This window comes from Argiope bruennichi, chromosome X2 (genome assembly GCF_947563725.1).
Source record: "Argiope bruennichi chromosome X2, qqArgBrue1.1, whole genome shotgun sequence".
Classification (NCBI taxonomy): Eukaryota; Metazoa; Arthropoda; class Arachnida; order Araneae; family Araneidae; genus Argiope; species Argiope bruennichi.
Window position 1 is genome coordinate 3,898,801 of NC_079163.1, and position 16,667 is coordinate 3,915,467.

Genomic DNA, 16,667 nt, shown 5'->3' on the forward strand with positions numbered 1-16,667 from the left:
TAAATATTTTAGATCTTTTACCTTAAGTTGGTCAGTAATTCTTTTATTAAGACAAAAACTTGAAGCTGCCTTATTCGTGTTTGACTCGTTTATTTGTTTTTGATATTATGATGAAAATAATGAACAATTCAATATTAAATTTGTCTACTTGAATGACTTTGAATACCGAAACAAAAACAATTTTTAATATACATAATTTTAATTCATTGTGGCAGCATTAAAATTTTTACAAAGAGAAAAAATAATATTATTTTTTTTTAATAATTGTTTCCTTTTTGTAATAAAAATCATGTATATGTTAAATTTGATTTTTATTAGCATTTTAATGAAATGTTAATATTAGAGGAGAATTTTGACAATTAGATTTGCAGGAGGTTTGCTGACAATAAAGTTTTTACACAGGATTTTACTGGAAATTATACTTACTGTCACAGAATTTACTTTCTTTGGTTCTGAATGAAGGAGTTGAGATCATTATCAATTTATTTTAAAAAGAAAAATATTCTTTATTTAGAAATTAAATCAAATTCCTCACTTTTTAATGGATACAAATTGTAGCTTCGTGATACATTGTTTTGAAGTTTACGCGGAACTTTCTTGTAGAACAATAATTCTTCATTGCTCAATTTCAGTAGACCTATTAAGAAATGTTATAATTATTTCATTTTGAAACGACGTGCTGAATTTTTAATGTTGTATTACATTTAAATGAGGGTAAATTCATTCAATTGCAATTCAAATATCTTTCGGTCAACCTTGTATTGAGGACATTTGTTTCAGTATCTGCAAATAGATTCTAACTAAAAATGAGCAGCAACAAGCAAATCTGCGTGTGTTTAAAATAGATTTTATGTAATATTTTCTTTAGAAAAAATGATAAAAACTATTTAAATGAGCAACATTCTAATTTTAATATAAATTCCGCTATTCTCAAATTTGCTTCAGATGCTTACAACATTATTCTTGGTTTAAGTACTTTATTAATCGTTTTTGATCAAATTTTAAATTAAAGCAATGAAAAAAGCGCTTACTAATTTGGAAATTTCTGATTTATTTTATTTTATCTTGAGAATGTATTTTTCGCGTATAGTTGACTATTTGATCGCTTTCATGAATTAATATTTACAAAAAATATATATGACACAGAATAACATTTAAGAATCGTAAGTCAAAAAATTATTCATATATAGAATATTAAAAGTATCTTTTGAAATCTAAGTGAAACTAAACCAAAGTGTTAACATACCTGCTGTTTAGTTATGTAGATGGGCTTGTTCATTATGATCCATGTCACGGTCTCGTAGCATCCGGGCATTGTTGTTGATCCTTCGTACGTCATATAATATGGAGTGTCTGGCATAAGATCACGCAGAGACAAATATTTTAGCTGCGCCTCCTGGCCTAATGAAACAAAAGCCACGATTTAAAGGGGCGAAATTCACGTAAACAAATGAAAATTGAAGAGCAAAGCAGCTCTCTTTTCTGTAAGGTTAACTTACAAAAATACAACAATTTTCTCATAATCTTGAATAGAAAATATAATTTAATTTAAAAACTATGAGAAAATAAAATTTATTAAGGGCTTCTTCGCATTCGAAATTGTAATAATATCTGAGAAATATTCGTTACACATATTAAATTAAATAAATATTTGCAACATTTTACCAGAAGCATATTAAATAAAAATTATCATTTTGTTTTAAAATTGTCTAATTTTAAAACAAAATCATCGTTGCATTCGTACCCAAAGGAATTACTTTATGTGTTCGACTTTGCAAATGAGCTAACAAGTCAAAACAATAAAAATAAAGAGTTCGAAAATAAGTGAAATTGTAAGTCAATTCCTCCTCCTGATGATCTTCGACGATAGATAGTACTGCTCAGATCTTCTTGTTATTTATTAGGGTTCCAACTTTTGTATTCATGAAGTTTTCAAATAGAGACTCAAATTGACTAAACTGAACAAAATTTAATATACCTAAGACCTTAAAAGAAAACATCTAAATATATTTCTATTATTATTATTTTTAAATAAAATATGACATCCTTTAATTATCGCAAAAATAACAACACAGCTCAATTCTTTTCTCATAAAGAATGGAAAGCTTTCAGTCTATTATATTTTCCATTCTATTTTGAGAAAGTCGCATTAAAAAATGACATTGATTTCATTTAAATTTAACCTAATTAAAGACATCATAATTATAACTCTTCATCATTAAGAAAGTAACAAAGGTTTTTTTCATGGTGCTGTTTAAAAGAAAAATTAAAACTATTAGTTATTCGTCTTCATGCATCTCGCACATTCCCACTGCTGTATCGTCATTTTGCGACGCGCATAATGATGCGTCATTGTGCCCATAGAGGCTTTGCATTTATGCATGTATACAAGCTGTTTTTCATTCTTTAAAATTTCTTTCTAACCAAATGTAGCATCACCATTTTTTAAGTACTATTTTCTCGAAAACTATAGACTTCATGAAAAAATAAAACTTTGAACATTCTCGATCCCTTGGATAATGTAGTCCCCCAAAATGGGAAAAGTGTTTATTTTGCTAGTAATTGCACATAAATATATACTTCCAGCTACAAAGTATCAATAAATATGATAGACAATTTTCTGAAAATATTGTGGTATATATGGAGGTTAAAATTAAAAAGTTATAAAAGTTAAATTTTTATATATCCCCTATAGTGTAAAAGTGTTAGTAAAATGTTTTTGTTATATTCTTAAATGCACACACTCTCCTACATATAAATTTTCATGCTTTTATCAATAAAGGTAATTTTTCAATAAAGTTTCATCAACAATCTGAAGTATACTTATTTTAAAATTTAGAGGAAACACAAATTTAGATGGAAACATTTGTTAGGGGAGGGGGAGGGGATTCTGAGCATCTAAGGGAATTTTGTAATAGTAAATTAAATAATATTTTTTCCTTGTCTAATTTTCCATATCAATTAAATATAAGCTTTAAGTGCCAAGTGAGATTGGTTCTCTTTTGTCCAGCTAGTTCTTTTATCAAATTATCAATTTTCTAAAATGTACATTTGCTCGGTTATACCCCGTAGAGTTTGTAATTCCGCGCGTTGAGGGGGAGGGGGAATTTTGTACTTTCGGCTTTGAGTTGAAATTTTGTGAATTAGTAGAAAAAGCTTTGTTTTTGATGAATTTTACAAGTATAAATGTAAATATTAATCGAATTTGATCCAAAGTTCAAATCTTTTACGAAAATAAAGAACACGTTATTAAATTCTGAAGCATTATTAAACAAATTAAGGATAACAAAGTAAAACATTCACACAACTTTTACACATTTCAGTCTTTCAGCTTCAACAGAGCAAATTTAGTGATTAAACTCATTTCCATCTTTGTAATTTTCTTGGCTTGAATTCTTGCAGCATTCACAAATCATTGTGGCGTTATTTACACTTTAAAAGGTACTAAAGTGCAGAAACACTTCGTCCCTTTTTGCACCAACACTTTAAAAGGCTTTTGCATTTTTTTATTTGATTTCCTCTACATTGTAGGTTCGTTTTTCAATTAATTAACACTTTTAAAAAATGCATGCAATGTTTTAAGTAGTTTATCCATCCGCTTAGTTAAAATTATCGATGCGGTATATTAATAACACGCGCAGAGTGCATTTGAAAATGACACCATTCAATCCAAATCTGTTATTTTTGTCTAGTTATTGAAACCAGTTTTAGTCGATTGGATTCAGTAAAATTGTACACCAATTTTCGAGTACCCACAAAATAACTTGATTAGCTTCAGACAGTGTTCAGCGAAATGGATTTTGGAAAAACTGAGGAAACCGGCTTCTTTCTTAAGGTATTTTTCAAATGATTAAATTATACGAGTTTCTATCTTGTAAAGGAGATTCAGAGACTCTAAAAGTTTTCAATCTTTCCATGAATTTTCAGCCTCCCTCTCAAACAGCTTCAACATCTGCTTTTAGTTCAGCATGGATGCAAGATTCCTTTTAAACTTCGTGTATAATTTAAAGGTATCTATAAAATAAACAAAATTCCCAACATTTAAAGGAATTGTTGTATAGTGTCATATCACACACTTACTTTGATACGGAGTAATACAGCGCACCAATTATTATATTGCTTCAAATTACCCTACACAGAATTTATACAATCAACAGGTATTGCTTCGCTTAAAATTCTCTGAAATGACTCAAAAGAATAGAATATGGTATTGAAAATTGCCTAGCCTTATTTTATTTGCAGAACAGAGTCTTACCATGAAAACTGGAGGCACGTAATTAAAATACGTCTGTTTCTTTCAAGATCAGAAAATATTATATAAAAATGATAAATTACAATAAGAGTAGGCTTATTCTCCCTTGCACCAAATAGACAGGTTGTCCATTTCCGACGCTTTTTACTATTGAAATCAGATTTGCGCAGTGTTTCCCACTGTGCAGAACTATCCCACTACACCTGCATTAAATTTCGATATAAACATTTATTATATCGACATTTGAGAAATCGAACAATTAAGATATCTTTGAGATGCAGTGGAAAGTCGGAAAAAAAGTAAATTTATTGCTTGCAATTGTATACGTAGTATCAAACTTTCCTAAGCAATGATATATTTCAGAAACGAGGAATACGCCGACCTAGCTGCAAAATGATATTAGGGTGTCCCATAAGTTTCTTTCTTATTCCTTATATGAAGTGAATACACAATATTTACTGTTTAAGATATTATTTATTTTGTTATGTAGAATCCGTTTGCTTTATTACATTCTTCCATCCGCCAGGAAGCCTCATTATGCCAATTTCCAAAATTGTTGGGTTTTGGACAAGAAATAATCTTAGAGGTGCGCTTTTATTTCGCTGATGGGTTTAAAGAGCTTATCACGAATATAATTATTTAAGGACAGAAATAAGTAATAATCAAATGGAGCGAGTATGGAGGATGCGGTAAAACATCCCACTCAAACTGAAGAGCTTCTCTCTTGCGACTAATGCAATATGTAGTCTCGCGTTGTCATGATGAAAAACAACGCCTCGTCGGTTCCTTAATTCTGGCCGTTTTTGTTTTTTTTTTTGCTATGGCAGCTTTTAATTGATCCAGTTGATGACAGTATTTCATAGAATTTATTGCTTCACCTTGAGGAAGGATCTCGTAGAAAATTACGCCTTTCCAATCCCACCAAATGGACAAAAGAACTTTTTTAAGGTTTAGTCACGGCTTGGGGTGCAGTAGAGCTTTGGTACGACTGAAACCGATGGCATAGACGGCTAATAGATAACAAGTTTGCACAAGCAGAGCTAGATAAGGACATTCATAGAGCGATGAGAAAAAAGCATTTCGGATACCCTAATACTAACGGCGTTTACCAAGAATATATATATAAATAGAAAATACATTTACAGAATGGTTAAGAGATTGCAAATTATATGATTATTTCTTTCTCTCGGGGAACAAATTTTAATGCAAGACATGTGGAAATTGACGCTTACTAGTAAGTGGAAATTGACATACTAGTAAGTGAACAGTCTGTTAAGAACTCATTATTCCCAAAACAATAGTGCTGAGCATATTTCTTCGTAGTTATCGGCATCGAAATTGAATTCTTGAACTCCGTGGAAAGGGCTGTCAGATTATGATCAGTGCTTAAACTTTTACAGATGAATCCCACTTCAGGTAGAGTCAAACCTTTCTTCCCTCAGCAGAGTAGTTTTAGACATACGGAAGTCGCTTTAATCGAGATGGAAGCATTAACTGATAAAACGACCCCTTTACAAACAAAGAAAAAAATACCAAAAATGCTCACATTAATACCTATTTTCTACATATGTATGATGTAGCATTTTGAAAAACTTTTTTTTTATTGAGGCCCTTCCGTGGACCAATATAACTGAATTGTGATCGACTTATTCAGTTTGTTTTAAATGGCATTAATATCTGAATTCCTCGCCCTTTGAGAGTACTTTTTAGATGCAGTTGCAAATAAATGGTGCTGCTTTCACTCTTGACTCTTGTTGACTCTTATTTATAGGTTTGCTTACTTTTTCTAATGGGCGACATATCTCCCGTAGATGCAGCAGATCTTTGACGACAAATTCAAAAAATTTGTTTTGATGTCGCAGATAGTAAACTGAATCATACGTATGCAAGTATTAAAAGACGAATGCTACGTTGTGTCGTCTAAGGTGTGCATTTTTTAAACGCTTTAATTGACGTTTTATTTGGCTATTTTTCAAAATGTAATGAAAGTTAATAAATGAATCATAATGCAATTACCTTATAATTCCATCTTTTAATAATCATTTGTGATGTATATATTATCCCTGAAAAAGACTACAAAAGATTCACTGAAACACTAGTTTGAAGTATTAAAAATGGTCCCCTTGTGCACCAGCATCCCATGCGCTTGAAGCGCTCTTTCCCCACTTTTCATCCCTGCGTAGCGTCCTTGGCTATGCACTCAAGTTAACTCTACCGAGCCAAAGTAACGTATCCGCGACTTCGAAATGGAACGTTTTGTTTGAATTTTTAAATGCTACTAGATGCATATTAACATATATAAAACAGATAAAAAAAAGATAAACGGATATTAAAATCATGCTCGTTTCTTAATACTTAAAAGAAAAATAATTTTAAACTTAACATTTTTTTATTATTATTATAAGTGAATTTTTAAAAATTTCTCCTGCATTCAAGAATCCTATTATAAGCATGATTACATCACTGTGAGATTTCAAAAGCCAAACAAATGAGCATTTCTCTCTTGCGAGGACTAAAAATTCAAGCTGAAATCATTTGAAAAATCATCTCCATAAACTAATTACAGAAAGTCCTTATAAAATTTACGAATACATATGTAGAAAATTGTAGAATAATTTATTCCAGTATTTGTTGGATCAAATTTCTGAAACAAATTTTAGTGTAACAATCGTATTTTGTTTTAGAATTTGTATCATTATTGGAATATCATTTTCTTCAAGGTAATTAATTTGTCTGAAACACTCTCCTTTCTTCAAAAGTTTGTCTTTTATTTCATAAGAATACTTTAATAACGCATGTCGTTGCAGCCTTTTCTTAAGACAAATATTTGTGAAAGATATTAAAACTATACTTAAACAAGGTGCTGTTGCGCGTAATTATAACAAGGAATACCCAGGTTTAGATACCAGCAGCTGTTGAGAGTAATTTGGTTTATGACGCATTAAATTTCCTTTTTACTACTCATTTGACGAAGGGAGTGTTTTACTACATATTCCTCAGAAGCTAAGAATGTGCGAGGGTGAAATTTTAATAGATGACGGAATTTTTTCAGGATATATTTTATAAATGTTATGTTGAATCATCGGATCAATGCGGAATTTTGAAAAAAGTGACTTATAACTGACATTATGTTTGTAATTGACTTTGTGCTTTTGTTAAGTGTTATTTCATTGAAGTTTACAGTAATTTGTTTCAACTTATCTAATACATTTTATCATTCATAAATAACTTTCAATTCCTTTGTTTAAGCGTAAGACTTTTTCTGTCGAATGAATTCATTCTCACCAGAAATGCCATTTGACATTTCCATTTTAAGACGTGATGTCAGATGCAATGCTAAATCCCATGCGCAGGTATATTTATTACAAAGCAGTGACATCACATGAATAGGTTCACTGAAAACTCAAATCTTCACCACAAAATTTCAAATCTCTGCACATCTAGAGGGACTTAATTAAATAGTTCAAATTCACTGGGACAAATAAGGAATTGCCAATGGAACATTAAAGATATAGAATTTGAACATAAGATAACTGAGAATAATAACATTTATTTTCAATGCGTAAGCGGAGTGTCCAGTTTCAATGCAAAAAAATAAAGTAATAAATTAAAATACCATAAGAAATTATAAACACTTTGCAATTACAAAACAGGTGAAGAAAAAAATACTAAATGATATATATTATGTATAAGTTGTGAACTAAGTGATTATCCGCAATCAACCGGAAAATACTCGAAATAAATTTCATAATTATTTTTTTTTTAATCCGAGGAATCTTATAGGTTTGGATCGTTGGGACCGAACCTCTCATCCTAGCTCACACATTTCCCTACCAGTATTGCCACCTTAATCCTTGGAGGCGAGCAGGTGTTTACTGTAAATGGGTCTGAAGTTAATTGTAATATGTTAAAAAAAATTATATTCGTATGAACTTTCGAAGCTTTCTTAGTGATTAGTAAACTCTAAATATCTTATTGTGCTTATTTCTAGCACTTGTACAGTTGCCAAAAAAAGCAGCTATGTAAATTTGTTGTTTTCGATTGGGTATGTGAAATTGGTGTCGAAGGAAACGACACGAAGACACCTGTTTATTCGAATAGGTAAAGCAATTAACTGAATAAATTAAAGTGATTAATTAACTATTATCACACATTTTTTTTCCATTATAGAAATTGGGATCTTTTTTAATAATTTGATCCAGCAGGCATTTTTAAGAACATATTAAATTTCGCTCCGAAATTCGTAGAAGTTCTTAAGCAACGAAGGAAGTAAAGTAGGGAACTAAGTGTTACAGTACCACACCTCTCGATGACCAGTATCGATGTAACCAGTCTCAATAAATTCAGCATAGTCTCTTCACTATTGATACGTGTTACTGTCCTGATTATATGAGACGCCGTTTTGAGTTTAAAGAGTTTAGAAGGACTTTACCGGTCGCCATGCATATAGTGGTTTGAATAATACATATAATTTACTGACATGGTGAAAAGAAGTATAGAAACAACTTCACATCTTGAATGAAATAGAAGAATCTGTAAATCACTGAAAGTTAAAGACTGAAAGTTACAGCGAAAAATATGGAGCCAGGAGGAGATATCGATGGCTGCTGAAATACAGCTTCAGCAAGAAAGCAATAAAAATTTAGCAACATTTGTAAAAGAACTATGCCATTTTTCTCCCGTAAGAGATACTACCATAAAAGAAAGTGGGGAAGCATTTTTTCAAGTCTAAAACAAAGTGGTCTTTTGAAAGACCAAATTTTTTACGGCCTGAGCAAGTTTCTTAACAAATAAATATTATGTAATTCAGCAGGAAGCGAAGTGCACGCATACAATAGCATGATGTTACAGATTCATGAATTCTTGGAAGAGAACAATTTCTGAAAGAGGTAACAAAAAGAAAGGAGCACCTTTATGACTTTGTTATTTATTATAGCATCTTCACAAAATTGGTCTCTATGGAAATAACTCTAGAGAACAAATTTGACAGTCACATTTTTAAACATGAATGTGGGAAAAAAGTGAATAGTAACATACTAAATGTTTTACATGAGAACAAAGCTGACATGTTTAAATGTCGGAATAAAAGTTGTGCACATATATAACATTGAAAAAATTGTTCACATATATAACATTGAAAAAATTGTTCACATATATAACATTGAAAAAATTGTTCACATATATAACATTGAAAAAATTGTGCACATACATATGAGCAAAAATTGTACACATACTCTAAACATTTTTCGAAACATTCACAAAAAATGTTAAATACCCACAGTCGATTTGCAATACACACTTTTTTTATAGACCTTGTATTTTATTTATTTCTATTTAAAGATCTGCTGTTAATGAAACACGAGCTTTAAAGGCTATTGTAAAATTAAAGTTGGCTAAATTTTAAATTTATTAGAAGATCAGACGAATTTTTATTCTCTCTCTTTTTTTTAAAATAATAATGTTGTTTTTTTTCCTTACTTAGGTGGTAAATTTGACTACAGGACAAACTTTTCTTTACCAGTAGTTATTGTTTGCAAGTAAATGAAATAGAAATCTAAAGTAAGCTGCACCCTTACCATTCAGAACGTTAAATAACGCTAAATGTGGAAATTAACATCTATTATTTATATTTTCAATGGCTTAATGATGAACACTCATTCATAATTTTCTTTGATTAGGTGGAAGATATTTTCAGAATATCCTTACAATGATTCCTTCTGAAATATAAAGCATTTTACTCTTCTCAGTTAATTAATGTAAAAGCACAATTTTGAAATTCTAGTATGAAAAATGGTAGTATGATAATACCCCAAACTTGATTTGCTTGTATTAATTTCATCAGCCGTTGCATAACAGAAATAATATGCTTCTCTCTCTCCTTCCTACAATAGCTCTTTATAGTACAAACTTTATTTTCTTTTAAATTCCATGAGTAATTTCCGCATGCTTCACCACTCACTATCTTGATAGCATACCAGCCTACAAATGTTAACGTGTTAAAAAAAAAGATTTAAAAATATTCTGTAGTCCATCAAGAATTTTCTGCCAACTCAGGATGCTAAATTCCAAAATGCTGCCAAAATATATGCTTCTATTAAACTTCTTCGTTTAGAGAAGACAATCCAGTATACCTTTTAAATTTCTTCTCTTCCACTGATCGAACTTCAAATTTCAATTTTTATGCAACAAAATAGTCACTGGTATTTAAAAATTGCTATAGTAAACATCGTTTTCTCACACCTTTGAATAACTTTTCAAAATTGTTTCTTTGGCTTGATCATGCAAATCTTATAGTTGATAGCAAATTATTTTATATGAATTTATTTGAAATCCTATTCTACACTTTCAAGTTACTAAATTTACTAGTTTTTGCCTTAAACCATTCGAAACTTACTCGAATTTGAAAATTGTAACAATTTCAATTTATATGAGATCTTACAATAGTTATTTTCTAGTCATTAGAACTCGATCTTCACTTTAACTTCTGAGTTGCCCTGACTCTTTTTCTCCCCACGATGACACTCATTCACTGAAGATGAAAGAAATTTTGATGAAACCAAAAATTCTTTCTCTCCAAAATTCCATTCTAAAGTTATACAATTTGAAAATACTTTTTCCAGGGCTCCTTTTACCTTTTTCTATCTTTTTTAGACTCCATCCACTTCTGGTCATGACTCATAAAGGAATAATTGCATTTACATGCATACATTACAAATCCAAGGGACAGTTTTGGACATGATTACATTCTTGTCTTATTTTATATTAGTTGATAAACCCAGCCTTGTTAAGGATTAAAATCCGTTCTTTTTTTATATTTTTAACATAAAAGCTATTTTTGTATAATATATAATACCCTTTTCGCTTTATATGCTTTTAAAAGAAAGAGAAGGATTTTTTAAAGGTTTCTGTTATTCAAAGTCTTAACGTTGCTCAGCAAAAGACGTACTTATAAATTTCCTTATTCCAAAATCATCTGCTGTATATTTTGTGAAAAATTAATGTTAATTAAAGAAAAAATGCACTAAAAGGAAATGAGTATCTTTGATAAGGTAAATTTTTTAATTTAAAAATGATGTAAGTACTTTTATGAGTAATTAATGAAAAACTAAAAATATTTGTTAATTTCCCATTGCCTGAAACTTTTCCTATTTTCGAACATTTATATTATTTGTTCGCAACAACTTTACTTTTCTTATTTGGTTGAGGGATTGACGCATGCCTACTTTTAGTCATTGTTCAATCATTACTCTCACAAAAATGAAACTTGGCAAAAAGATATGTATTAAAATAAAACAAAAATTTTAAAAAATGAAGCTATAATAGTTCAAAAATAATATTTTTAATGCGTTAAAATTTAATTTTCAAATTAAAAATAATTGTGAGAACATTGTACAGAAATGAAGTTGATAACATCATCACGGAAAAAATTTGAATTTTAAGATGATTCAAAAATATTTCTTCTGTATTAATATCCCTTGAATTTACTATGAAAAAAGATGGAATCTTGAATAATTTCGAATTAATTGAATATTTAATATTTTTGAATTTCGAAACGTTCACTGCTCATCTGAAAATTTTGCAGATATCTGAACTCTTAGTGGCCTATCGCTCAGCCAATTGGATGGAAATTTCAGATAGTATTGCTTTAAGGTAGGCGCGCAATCTTGTGATGGTTTAAAACAATAAAATTACCACGTTACGGTTACAACGAATTAATTCCGAAATTTTCAAAAAGCAACTCTCAATATTTTTTTTCCACGCAAATTGACCAGAACTTTGAGAAACCTTAAATGGCACAGGAACTATTCATGTGTGACCCTGTTATGGAGAAAAATGCTTCATTTGCCCATAATATCCTCAAAAGTCATCAGCTATCTTCATTGTATCTAATAAAGGTAAAATGATCAAAGTTAAGTCATAACCTCGTTTTAAGTCATGAAATCATATCCTTATTTAGGTTAAAGTGAAATTATAACCTCGTTTTAGGTTATGATTTCACCGAAAATTTAAACAGTCCATCAGCATTTTCCTCTTTCAGATAAATCAAGCTTTACCAGCTCAGTTCAATGTTTCCCTGTAAATATCATTCATTCGATAATAATAATTCGATAGTAATAGCACATTCGAACGCATATTTGAAGAAACAAACTTCACAAACTTCTTATTAACCCTCTGGCGACGTAATTATTTAAAATCACTATTTAGATGTGATGTGAGAAAATATGTTTAAATATTTTTCAAAGAAAGTGAACTGATACTATATGCTACATAATAATAATAATATAATAAAAATCAGTAATTATAAAAATAAACTCTAAAAACTGCGTAAAACGTGGGAGGCAACAGAAAATGGACCGATTGCCTACCCTCTGAAATCACGGAACACGCAGATGGAGGGTTAAAAGATTTCCATAAGCTATGCTTTGCATATGATATTCTATGATTGGTCAATCTTCTGTGTAATCCACGTGAATTATCGTCGTCAAATGCGTCAATGCATCTCCTCTCTGTCTTTTCTTTGGTCCCTTACAGTGTTCTTTTATGAAATTGTTTTAACCTCCGATTCTCTTCATACGTGTATCGTTCGAAACCATTTATGTTTTATTATGAGCTGATGAATTTTTGCAGGAAGAAAGACTGGACTTTCTCTGTTGCATAACTATGAGAAGAATATTGTTTTAAATAATCACAATATCTAGAGCATACCTTCAAATGACAATATCTAAAATTTCATTTCGATTTTTTGTGCCGCTAGGGGTTCTTATATTTAGGAAGTTTTCTGTGACCGCTCTGTAATACGTAAATAGTCACTATGACTTATTTATATTAACATGCTACAGTTTCAATTTTATCTTGGGAAATTACAACTGCAAAGCTAGCATCAATATTAATTTTGCTTTTAACTATAAAGAACACGATATGAAATTTGTCTTCAATATATTTGTGATTACTCACTTTAGGGGAAATAGTTAAGAAAGATGAGGGAGCTCAGAAATCGACAGAGATCCACCTTGTCAATGCAGTTCTTCATTACATTTGTAAATTCATTATTACCAATTAGGAAGATGCCATTAGGTGTAAAGCTCGAAGTAGCAAATAGAGCTTCATAAGATATTGAATACACCCAGAAACAAATCGGATGATGATTTTTATTTAATTTGGAAAAAACCTTCAATTTATTTTCTTTTTCAAAATAGATTGATATTTGAACTCTAATAAATAAATGGAAATACTCTCTATTTATGAATGAGAGATGAGACATTCATTCTACTAAATCCAAGGATTACTTCTCATTTATTTAATTATGAATTTTCAACAAAATTCGCTTTCAAGGGCATTAGTTCTTTTTATACTCTCCAAGATCAAAGCATTTGAATTGATAAGATTAATTTTTAATTCATATTTCTATCCCAAGGTTAACTTCTTTGACCCTCTTGTCGGCAATGCTTAACGAAATTGTCACACCTACAAAGAAAGTTTACTTTTAACGCGTCACACTTTTTTCAAAGGGATTGCTTTCCCCTTCATTGATAGTATTTAACTCAACCACTCTCGAAGGCAGTGACGGGACATATGTAGCTTATTGTGTCAATCTTTCGCTTTGTGAAAGGACGTTTCATTCAGTAATCTCTGAGAGAATTCTTTGTGGTTTTAAAATGCAACAAGTCAGATTAGAAATCAGTGAACGTTTTTCGATTGTTTTGTAGAATATTACATAAAAACTATATGAAAAATGAAATTTTACAATTTTTTTGTCTAGATATGAGTCGAATATTTATGTTTTAAATGTGTACGTTTTTTTATTATTGTTTTACTTTAATACATACTTATGAAAACATTTTTATTACGTTGAACTGTAAAATTATTTCTCGAGATTAAACATCAGAATTTTGATTCTGGTAGCAAAACCAAATACAGTTTGTAATTTTCGTTTGGGTTAAATTATTTCCTGCTTTCCATTAAAATATTTGAATATGTTTTTTTACGGAATAAATTTCTTATTAATGTATCTGTTCTTTTATGCTTTTTCTTAAAAATAAGGAAGAGACTAATTTGACTTTACAGTGAAAGGAATCCATGTAAGAATATTATATAAGACTGAGCTATATTAAAATTCCCAAATATAACAACCCTGCTACATCCCCATTTTTTTCTTCACTTGTCTTTAACTATTCTATATGTAGATAAGTAAAAGAAAAGCTCATTTATTTTTATATCATTCCATTTTTATATTTCATCCCTTATATAAGTTTTAATATCCGCAATTAATTACGAATCTAAAGATTTAGGATAAATGACATTTTTTTTTTACCTTAAATGTGGTTCAAATAAATATAAATGACTGTTTGAAGCAAATAACTTATGTTTGAACGTTGGTGAAACATTTTGTTTCTTGATTCTTACTGACATTTTGAGAGACATTTTGAATTTTATTTTAAGAAGTTAATGCCACGAGTAAACAAACGAAAAGTTATTGGTATCAGATAATAGTCCCTAGATTTAATACTTAACTTAAAAACATATGCTGACTATCTAAAGAAATCTGCTACTTAAAACAGAATTCCACAATAATAAGTCCAGATAATCTACAAAGTAAAGAATTTTCATGAATTAATATGTAATATGCACGTTGAATAATACTAACGAGTATTTAAATAAACATACATTTCGAAAATATTTGATTGCTTGTACATATTTATTTTTGTAAACATATTTTGGTTCGCTGCAAGTTTTGTAATCCGTATTCATATCTGTCTATGACAGGATCATTATTGCTCAAATTTTCTGTAACGTTTAGTCAAATTTTCAACACCCAGCATTTAGATATTCAGACTGATGTTACGGCAACAATAGTTAACAGCAACAATGAAAAAATGGCTGAAGTCTAGATATTGCATATTTGAAAAATGGCTGAAGTCTAGATATTGCATATTTGAAGAAAGGCCGAAATTCCTCAATTAGAAAAAGAAAAGCTAACCGTAAGGGTCCGTTGATATATCTTCAAAAGTATTACCTTAATACCAATGCGACAACATATATTATACTTTCAAACTCATTAAATAAAATAAGAGTTTATTCAACAAGCTCAGACTGAAAAAAAAAACTATTTAAATACATTATTCAATGAAAAAGAAGTAACTATTTTAAAAAAAGCTATAACCGCGATTGTGTATAAAATAAATCTTGCATGTTTAGTGTTTGAAATTCAAACATACGCTCCAACAGTGAATTTATTTCGAATAATCTTTAATAATAGTTATCTATAAAAGGTAAAAGTTGCCATTTTTTAATGTTTTACATTCATTTTAATTATTTTTTTAAAAATTAAATATATTTTTTGAGCTGAAAATTTTAAAAATCATATAAATTTTAAAAATCATAAAAATTTTAAAAATAATAATCTTATTTTATTAATTTTAGTCGCTTAACATATCATGAGTTGAAAGACCAAGTCTATTCAATCAATCACAGATCCATCACCGACAACAGACTCTCTTATTATGATTGCAAACTAATACCGGTAACCAAAAAATCTTAAGTCTAGCACTTAGAAGCGACTTATTTTTTCCGATACGGATTCTAGCTTGCTGTCATGAGAGAAAAAAGATTTGCAAGGAATTCTCATTGCTTGGGGGTTGAGGAATGGTCTAAAATTGTACCGCATTTTTATCCTTTGACTAGAAATGACGGCTGTTAAATTGTAAGAGGTGTTAAGAATATTTAATAGACTCAGTAGTAAGTCACAAATCATTATCAAAAGCATTCTTTATATGCAAAGAAACAACATTGTATGAATGTTTCTTTCTTAAATCAGTTTCAAGGAGTCATATCAAGTTATTCTCAATACAATTTTGTATGCAAAGCAAAATTGATTTTTAAAAAAAAAAAAACGAATATCGTCATGTAAATGTCAGACCATTCTATTAACTATGAATTTTTCAAAACATTTACTCAAGATTGGCAATAAACCCAGACACCTTATATTACCCAAATAGGAAATATGACTATTGTTGTTTTTGGAACAAGCACCTTTCTAGCTATTTTCCAACAGCACCAAAAAGTCATGAATTGAAAACTTTCTAGAAAAATCAGGGTGTATTTCATGCAATTTATTAAAAATTTCATTAGGTATAGACTCAGAAACAGAATATTTTTTAAGCTTCAATATGCCCATAGAAAAGTCAGTTCATTTCATGAATGCTAAAATGAATATTATTTGTTGCATTTCTATTCATAAGAGTTTTGTATCTTATTCCTTTGTCATCATCATCATTCTTATAGTTCTCGTGAAAAGAATAAGAAAGAACTTCATTAATTATTTTTTAATTACAATTTGTCACAACTTCACATGAAAGCACTATTTTACTATTTTTTGAAAATTCCATTGGCCTATCAAGATTTTTTTTTCCAATTA

The 16,667-nt window shown here is 29.7% G+C and overlaps 1 protein-coding gene across 2 annotated transcripts in view; it reads right to left on the minus strand.

The window, feature by feature from the left end:
- LOC129960469 (carbonic anhydrase-related protein 10-like) overlaps positions 1 to 16,667 on the minus strand; it is a 423,345-nt gene that overhangs the window by 54,667 nt on the left and 352,011 nt on the right. For both annotated transcript variants that reach the window (XR_008783594.1, XM_056073927.1), the window contains exon 8: positions 1,247 to 1,401. Coding sequence is in view for 1 of the 2 variants with exons in the window: in XM_056073927.1 (XP_055929902.1) it covers positions 1,247 to 1,401 (155 nt within the window). In the remaining variant the exon portion in view is untranslated. The remainder of the gene's footprint in view (positions 1 to 1,246; positions 1,402 to 16,667) is intronic.